General features: G+C 39.9%; 1 protein-coding gene across 2 annotated transcripts in view; it reads right to left on the bottom strand.

The window, feature by feature from the left end:
- Positions 1–9,243, bottom strand: part of ZSCAN30 (zinc finger and SCAN domain containing 30) — a 37,238-nt gene that overhangs the window by 7,679 nt on the left and 20,316 nt on the right. For both annotated transcript variants that reach the window (XM_017511399.2, XM_037732414.1), the window contains exons 2-3: positions 5,303–5,797; positions 4,882–5,020 (exon numbers count right to left, since the gene is read on the bottom strand). In XM_017511399.2, the coding sequence (XP_017366888.1) occupies positions 4,882–5,020; positions 5,303–5,710 (547 nt within the window). In that variant the 5' untranslated portion in view covers positions 5,711–5,797. The remainder of the gene's footprint in view (positions 1–4,881; positions 5,021–5,302; positions 5,798–9,243) is intronic.

Below are 9,243 nucleotides of genomic sequence, written 5' to 3'. Positions count from 1 at the left end.
AGATAAGGGTTGGGGGGGGTGAATATATTTTAAATCAGTCAGATCCTCATTAGAGTATTTTATTTTGTCTTGATCCCCAAACCTCAAATGAATGTGGAGAAACTGAAGCATGTCCAGAGAAAAGCGGCAAGATATCCCGACAGACAGAACACAAATGGGATCAGAGGGAGTGAGAGACTTAGTTAAAACAAGATCAAAGTGTCGTGTACTCACTCCATTCAAGTATAAATTGTGTTTTATGAGGACTCTGTAAACAAACAAAAGAAAGTGGATTCTTAATAAATTAAAGCTGGGAGTATTTCATATGGACACAAGAAAGAACTTTAATACAGTATGTTTGCTAGGGCTTCCATAACAAAATACCATAAAATGGGTGGTAAATAACATAAATCTCTTTTCTCACAATTCTAGAGGCTAGAGGTCCAAGATCAAGGTGTCAGCAGGTTTGGTTTCTTCTGAGGCCAATCTCTCTCCTTGGCTTGCAGATGATGGCCACTTTTTTTTTTTTGGTTTTTGGTTTTTGGTTTTGAGAAGTCTCACTCTGTCACTCAGGCTGGAATGCAGTGGTGTAATCTTGGCTCACTGCAACCTCCATTTTCTGGGCTCAGGTGATCCTCCTGTCTCAGCCTCCCAAGTAGCTGGGACTATAGGCATGGACCACCACGCCCGGCTAATTTTTGTATTTTTAGTAAAGATGAGGTTTCACAGTGGTCTCGAACTCTTGACCTCAAGTGATCTGCCTGCCTCAACCTCCCAAAGTGCTGGGATTACAAGCATGAGCCACTGCACCCGGCCACAGATGGCCACTTTCTTTCTAGGTCCCACAAGATCAACCCTTGGTCTGTGTTGTGCCCTAATCTTTTCTTTTAAGGACATCAATTATTTTGGATTAAGCCCACCCTAATGATCTCATTTTAACCTTTATAAAGGTCCTATGTCTAAAAAAATACAGTCATACTCTAAGGTTCTGGGTGGGGGTTAGAGCTTCAATATACAAATTTTGGAGGGACACAACTCATCCTGTAATAGCAATATGAAAAAGTCCAAGAGGCACTTAAGAAATTACCACAGTCTCTGTTCCTCAAGATCTTAAAAAAAGAAAGTAGAAATAATCTATCTAAATGATTTCAACATTTACCTGATTTAAGACAGAGGACTTAAGGAGATGAATTTTCTTTTATTTAAGTTCCAGGATACATGTGCAGGATGTGCAGGTTTGTCACATAGGTAAATGTGTGCCATGGTGGTTTGCTGTACCTATCAAGCCCCACATGTATTAGCTATTTATCCTGATGCTTTCTCTCTGACCCCCATTGGCCCAGTGTGTGTTGATCTCCTCCCTGTTTCCATGTTCTCTCACTGTTCAGCGCCCACTTATAAGTGAGAACATGTGGTGTATGGTTTTCTGTTCCTGTGTTAGTTTCCTGAGGATAATGGCTTCAAGCTCCATCTATGTCCCTGCAAAGGACGTGATCTCATTCTTGTTTATGGCTGCATAGTATTCCATGGTGTATATGTACCACATTTTCTTTATCCAGTCTATCATTGATGGGCATTTGGGTTGATTCCATGTCTTTGCTATTGTGAATAGTGCTGCAATGAACATATGCATGCATATATCTTTATAATAGGATAATTTATATTCCTTTGAATGTATATATCCAGTAATGGATCAAATGGTATTTCTGGATCAAATGGTATTTCTGGTTCTAGGTCTTTGAGGAATTGCCACATTGTTTTCCACAATTATTGAACTAATTTACATTCCTACCAACACTGTAAAAGTGTTCCTACCTCTCCACAGCATTGCAAGCATCTGCTGTTTTTTGACTTTTTAATAATCGCCGTTCTGAGTGTCGTGAGATTGTTTCTCATTGTGGTCTTGATTTGCATTTCTCTAATGATCAGTGACGTTGAGCTATTTTTCATGTTTGTTGGTGCATAAATGTCTTCTTTTGAGAAGTCTCTATTCATAATGTCCTTTGCCCACTTTTTAATGGGGTTGTTTGGTTTTGTCTTGGACATCTGTTTAAGTTTCTTGTAGATCCTGGATATTAGACCTTTGTTACATAGATTGCAAAAATGTTTTCCCATTCTGTAGGTTATCTGTTCACTCTGATAATAGTTTCTTTTGCTGTGCAGAAGCTCTTTAGTATAATTACATCCCATTTGTCAATTTTTGCTTCTGTTACAATTGTTTTTGACATTTTTGTCATGAAATCTTTGCCCATGCCTACGCCCTGAATGGTATTACCTAGATTTTCCTCTAGGGATTTTATAGGTTTGGTTTTATATTTAAGTCTTTAGTCCATCTTGAGTTAATTTTTGTATAAGGTGTAAAGGAGGGATCAGTTTCAATTTTCTGTGTATGGCTAGCCAATTTTCCTATCACCACTTATTAAATAGGGAATCCTTTCCCCAATGCTTTTGTCAGGTTTGTGAAATATCCGCTGGTTGTAGATGTGCAGTCTTATTTCTCAGATCTCTACTCTGTTCTATTGGTCTGTGTCTGTTTTTGTACCAGTACCATGCTGTTTGGGTTATGGTAGCCTCATAATACAGATTGAGGCAGGTGGCATAATGCCTCCAGCTTTGTTCTTTTGCTTAGGATTGTCTTAGCTATAAGGGTTGTTTTTTGGTTCCATATAGATTTTAAAGTAGGGTTTTTTTTTTCCAATTCTGTGAAGAATGTTAATGGTAGTTTAATGGGAATAGCATTGAATCTACAAATTACTTTGGGCAGTATGGCCATTTTCATGATATGATTCTTCCTAACCATGAGTATGGAATGTTTCTCCAATGTTGATGTCCTCTCTGAATTCCTTGAGCAGTGGTTTGTAGTCTTCCTTGAGGAGTCCCTTCACTTCCCTTGTTTGCTGTATTCCTAGGTATTTTATTCTCTTTGTAGCAATTGTGATTGGGAGTTAATCATGATTTGGCTCTCTACTTGTCTATTGTTGTACAAGTGTGCAGTATAGGCATAGAGATATAAGAATCTCTGTATATAGAAATGATTGTGATTTTTGTACCTTGATTTTGTATCCTGAGACTTTGCTGCAGTTGCTTATTGGCTTAAGAAGCTTTGGGGCTGGGACAATGCGGTTTTCTAGACATAGAATCATGCTATCTGCAAAGAGAAACAGTTTGACTTCCTCCTTTGCCTCTTTTAAGATGAATTTTCAAAGCCCATTTTAATGTAGCACCTGCTTGGTTCCGAAGATACTTAAGAAGGCCTGCTTGACTAATGGTAGTATCAGGGTATGATCCCTAGGGAAGGTTGGGAGGGAGTTTCCCAGAAGAATTCAGTGAATGGATGATAAGGATTCCTTTGGTGAACTGCTGAGGTCCAGCATCAGGCCCTTGGGCTTATGTCCACATATACCTAATTTTATCATCATACAAAAAATAGATTTATCTTTTGGGATAGATGCTCATTAACTAAGCCCATGAAACTCAATAATAAAACCAGAATGAGAATTAATGAGTAATATAACCATCACATGGACCACACTGAATGAATGTATTTTCTTATTATACCTAAGCTTCATGGGAAGTTAACAAAATTGCTTGGTGAAGACGAAATCAGAAGTGTAGTCAGATGTAACAAAAGATTAATAAGAACAAGCTAATAGGCCTAATTTATCTGCTGCCAATAAGGATAATTTTGCCAATAACATAAAGTCTTTTCAGTTCTAATCCTTGGCATCTGTGACAGCTATCAATTTATTGCCTCAGTTTCAAATCTACACTTCATTGCCCTGTATGTGATAGTGGAACATTTGCCAGATGGCATGATGTGAGCTTTATCAATGGACGGGGTTGCAGAGGAACTGGAAAAAAGGGCTTTTCTTCCTGGTTCTGGCATGTTCTTTGTGTTTGTTTCTGTAGCATATGGGACACCTAGCAGTGGACACCCCAATGATTTCCAAAGACACTATCCCTATGGGTAGCTTCCCAGCGAGTTCCATACCAGGTCATCTCCCCATGAGGAGCTTCTAGCACCCCAGAGTGTGGCTCCTCAATGAGTTCTGCCAGCTCAGCACTGCAGTGGCATCTCCATCCAGTGGACTATAGCTGTGCCCTCTCCAGCAAGGCCTGGATCTCAGCCCTGGCAGGGAAGGGGAAGTTGTGACACCCTCCTGCAGATTTGTTCCTACCTTGTATGTTCTGCTTCAGCCCTAGAGACACTCTATATCTATTATTCCTATATTCTTTGGAATTTGACTTTCTAACACTTAGCAGTTAATAATTCTTAATATTAAACTTTCCCTGTTCAAGTGATTATATGGTTTCTATTACTGATACAGTATTCATGTCCATCTTAGGGACTGCCTTGCCAATGAAACCAAAATTAAATAACAGAATATTGATCTTTGAATATTATGGATATTTAGCCAGGCATGGCGGTGTACAACTGTAGTCCTAGCTACTCTAGAGGCTGAGGCAGGAGGATCACTTGAACCCAGGGCTTCAAGGCTGCTGCTGCAGTGAGCTGTGGTTGTACCAGTGTACTCCAGCCTGAGTGATACAGTGAGACCCCATCACAAAAAGAGTAATATCGTAACAAGTAAAATATGTGTTAAGAGCTGGTTGACTTAGCTGATAAAAACCCATCAAAAAAAAAAAAAAAAAAAAAGGAGAGAAAAAAATAATTATGGGTATTATAGAACTTTACTAAAGACTTTAATTCTTAACCCAAAGTTATAAATGATACTTGAATTTCAGATTCTAAACATAGACAAAGGAAGAATATTTCTAGGCAAAGAAGCCTTTCCACAACACTTGGTGATAACCACAAGTGGCTGTCATTAAGAATGAACCATGCCACAGATGACAGTTCTCACCTCCATCCTCAACCCCAAATAGACTGGGGCTTCTCACCTCTCTCCTGGATAGCCTCAGGCTCCTGAGTCTCACTCTTGCACTGGTTCTGTAAGGGCTTCAGCGGGCTATTCAGAGACTTCAGTGCTCCTGTGGATGTCATTTCCTGCCAGACCATTTCTTGGCCATGAGCTGTGTCCTAGGAGTAATCAAGTACCAGCACTATCATTCTGAGGATACACAAGTAGAAAACTCCTAGAGCAACAGGGCAGCATAAGAAGAATCAAAAACTCATTCAAATGATTACAGAAAAAAAAATAGGACTTAAGAGTCCTAGTGACTTGAACCCAATGAGTGAATAATTAATAACCCAAAAAAAAGAAAATGTGTAATTTTCTGAGAGCTGAGTCAACGCCCCAGTCACAATGGATTCCCCATTACTTAACAATAGATCAAACAAACAAAAATATCTACCTCTTACCTGTTGCCTTGGCTCATCGAGTTCTTTTTCCAACTCCTCCAGCATAGTCACGGCTTCCTCTCCATTCTCTGGCCGATGCTCTCGCACCCAAGCTTTCAGCTCCTCAGGAAGGATGGTCAGGAACTGCTCCAGCACCAGCAACTCCAGGATCTGCTCCTTGGAGTGCACCTCTGGCCTCAACCACTGACAGCAAAGGTCTCGGAGCCGGCTCAGAGCTTCCCGAGGGCCAGTGGAGTCAGAGTAACTAAATTGCCTGAACTGCTGCCGTAATACCTCTTGGCTCCAGGAGTTTCCCTGAAGGCCAAAGTCCTGGCCCCAAACATAATTTTCTTCTTCAACCTTGACAACTATAAGTCCTTCCTGTTCTTCTGGGGCACGGTAAGCCAAGACTGTGGCCTCTCCTGACATTCTGGGCAGAGATAGTCTGAAAAGCCTGCCCAGGTAGAGATTTGCGTCTGAGAGATTCCTTCAGAATTCCAACTCTTCAGGATGCTCCTGAGGGTGAACAATGCTCCTGTAACACAGGGAAAATAGGCACTTGGAATATAAATACAAGTTTTTGAAGGTCAGTTGCCAGGAAGCATAGCACTGTACAGAAAACTAACAGGGGGCTTCCACATAAATGATATACTTATAGATGATTCAGGATTTTTTCAGGATGTGAAAGAGAAAGTGTGAGTATGGCCAAAATCAATTTGACCTTTAGTAATACTGTTAGGAACAACATTAGGGATGATAAAATAGTGCTTGTAGATTATAGAACACAAGAAAAACACTACAGTATATGATTACATCTCAGAAATAACCACCATTTTATTAAGCACTGGCTGGATACTTAACATAAATTTTATATGCTTTTCCTAACTCTATAAGACAATCAAAATTATGCCCATTTTCCTAACAGGGCTACTGAAAGTCATAAGCTGACCAAAGACACACAGCCAGTGAACAGCAGAACTAGGCTGCAACCAAAGTCTTTAGCTATTTCTATTAGTTATGGGGTATCCCAAAAGAAGGGAACTCACACTTAATAACCACCTACTATGGACCAGGCACTTTACAAATACTGTTTTACTGGAGCTTAAGAATAACATCATAAGGTGTTATCATCTCAATTTTACAAATGAGGAAACTAAGTTTCCCAAAAGCCAAGTAATTTGTCCAAGCCTACAAACTGGTAAATAGCAAAGTCGAGATATAAACCCAGGTTGCTCAACTCTACAGCACTTGCTCTTTTTATTTATTTTTATTACAGAATGGGTTGATGTCCAGGACAATCTTGGTGGATACTAAATTAGAAATGATGGTGAAATGTCAGGAAGGGACCATGGAGAATGGGCAAGGTCAAGGTACAAACAAGGAAAAAATATTCTTGAGTCACAAGGTTCTGAAACAGCACAAAGAAAAATGGATTTTTTCAACAAATACTTGAGCATTTACTGTGTGCTACGCAGTGTATTAAAGAGAAGTCTCAGAATTAAAATATCTGTCCCAAATGACTCTTAGTGTAGTATTGGAAAGCAACAGGTAAACACAGTGATAAATCCAAGGACAGAGGTAAGTAGTCAAGGTAGCAGAAGGGAAAGATGGCTGACCAAGACCAAGGAGAGAGGGATGGGAAGAGCCAGAAAGAGCTGCCTGGAGACATCTCAGCAGAGTCTGCTAAGAGTGAGCTAAGTGAGATGGAGAGGAAGGTCACTCAGGCAAAGAGAACAGTAGGTATGAGAGAATGTGGCCCACTGAGAAAACTGAAGGTAGTCTGGGGAGACCAGACTAATTGGTTGTTATTTCTGACTATGGCTCAAAATCAGCCATGGAACATAAACCCCAAGACAGACTTCCTGGATCAGAATCTCCATGGGTGGGGCTTTGATAAGTGCCACAAGAGCTTCTGATGAGTAGCCAGGTTAAAGACCCTGCGCCAGAGCCTGAGCATAGATAATGAATGGTGAGAGAAGAGGTCTAAGAGGTTGTGCTACATAGCTTGCATTTGATCCCCACCGCCACAGTGATGGCTGGAAGGTCTGTGTGCCTACCCACAGAGTGGTGTGGAGAAGACATGGGAAGGGGTTTGTTGCAACCATTCAGGAGAGAGACAATGAGAGATTGAGCCATAGGAGGCAAAAGATAAAAAGATGGGTGATTTGACTGGACTTGACATACTGTATAAGGGATTGGAAGAGAGAGGGGTCCAGGACGTAAGTTTGTGGCTGGCCCTGGTGGCTGGAGGATGATTGTGCTATTTGCTGAGCTATTCATTAAGAAATGTAGAGCTGAGATGCCTACAAAGCAGCATCTCCTAAATGGTGCTTTGCCAGATATTAATAGATTTTTCATACACATCTGAACACAAAAAACCTAGGGATATTTTTCCTTTTAATTTTTTAGTGTAAAATACTAGAGACCAAGCATGATGGCTCATGCCTGTAATCCCAGAACTTTGGGAAGCCAAAGGCAGGAGGATCACTTGAGTCCAAGAGTTTGAGACCAGCCTGGGTAACATAGTGAGATGCCATCCCCACAAAACATTTACAAATTAGCCAGGTGTAGTGGCACTCACCTGTGGTCCCAGCTACTCAGGAGGCTGAAGTGGGAGGATTGCTTGAGCCTGTGAGGTCGAGGCTACAGTAAGCATGATTGCTTTACTGAATTCCAGCCTGAGTGACAGTGTGAGACTCTGTCCCTATTAAAAAAACAAAAAGAGAGAGAGAAAAGAACTTTCAACCCAGAATTTCATATTCAGCCAAACTAAGCTTCACAGGCGAAGGAAAAATAAAATATTTTGTGAACAAGCAAGTACTCAGAGATTTCATCACCACCAGGCCTGCTTTACAAGAGCTTCTGAAAGAAGCACTACACATAGAAAGAAACAACCAGTATCAGCCTTTCCAAAAATATACCAAAAAGTAAAGAGCAGAACATAATGATGAATTTACATTAACTAATGGGCAAAACAGCCAGCTAACATCAAATGGCAGTATTAAACTCACATACATTATTGTTAATCCTAAATTTAAATCAACTAAATCCCCCAATCAAAAGACACAGCCAAAACCCATCGGTATGCTGCATCCAGACCCATCTTACATGCAAGGAAACACAAGGACTCAAAACAAAGGGATGGAGAAATATTTACCAACAAAATGGAGAGCAAAAATAAATAAATAAATAAAAAGCAGGAGTTGCAATTCTCGCCTCTGATAGAATAGACTTTAAAGCAACAAAGATCAAAAGAGGCAAAGAAGGACATCACATAACGGTAAAAGGATCAATGCAACAAGAAGAGCTAACGATCCTAAATATATACACACCCAATTCAGGAACAACCAGATACATAAGACTTATAAAGGGACTTAGACTCCCACACAATAATAGTGGGAGACTTCAACATCAATATTAGACAGATCAACGAGACAGAAAATTAACAAGGATATCCAGGACTTGAACGCAGATCTGGAACAAGTAAACTTAATAAACATTTATAGAGCTCTCCACTTTAAATACACAAAATATACACTCTTATCAGTACCACATCACACCTACTCACAGGTTTAAATGAAATATTGGTTGGCTTGTTATTTTCTTCCCTCATTTTTTTTTCTTTAAAAAAAAAAGCAGCATCATATGTTCATAAAAATACATCTCTAACAGGGCTTCCAATCCCCCCTCTACCTCACCAGAAATGCTAACTTATTTACTGATTTACTTAAAAGAAAAACATATGTTTACTCAAAAGGGTAACAGAGCACAAGCTACTATGAAGAACTGAATGATTACTAAGGGCCAGAGCTATAGAAACAGATGTAAAAACCTTATGAAAAGAATAGACCTTAAGGAGATAAATGCTCTTAACCCCATCAGTGCAAAGTTCCCTGCAGCAATCATGACATTCACTAAGAATTGAGGAGAAACAATTAGCTCCTTTACTCATGCAAAAAAAA

This window comes from Cebus imitator, unplaced genomic scaffold (assembly GCF_001604975.1).
Source record: "Cebus imitator isolate Cc_AM_T3 unplaced genomic scaffold, Cebus_imitator-1.0 Scaffold448, whole genome shotgun sequence".
Taxonomy (NCBI): Eukaryota; Metazoa; Chordata; class Mammalia; order Primates; family Cebidae; genus Cebus; species Cebus imitator.
This window is presented reverse-complemented; position numbering and strand designations above follow the sequence as displayed.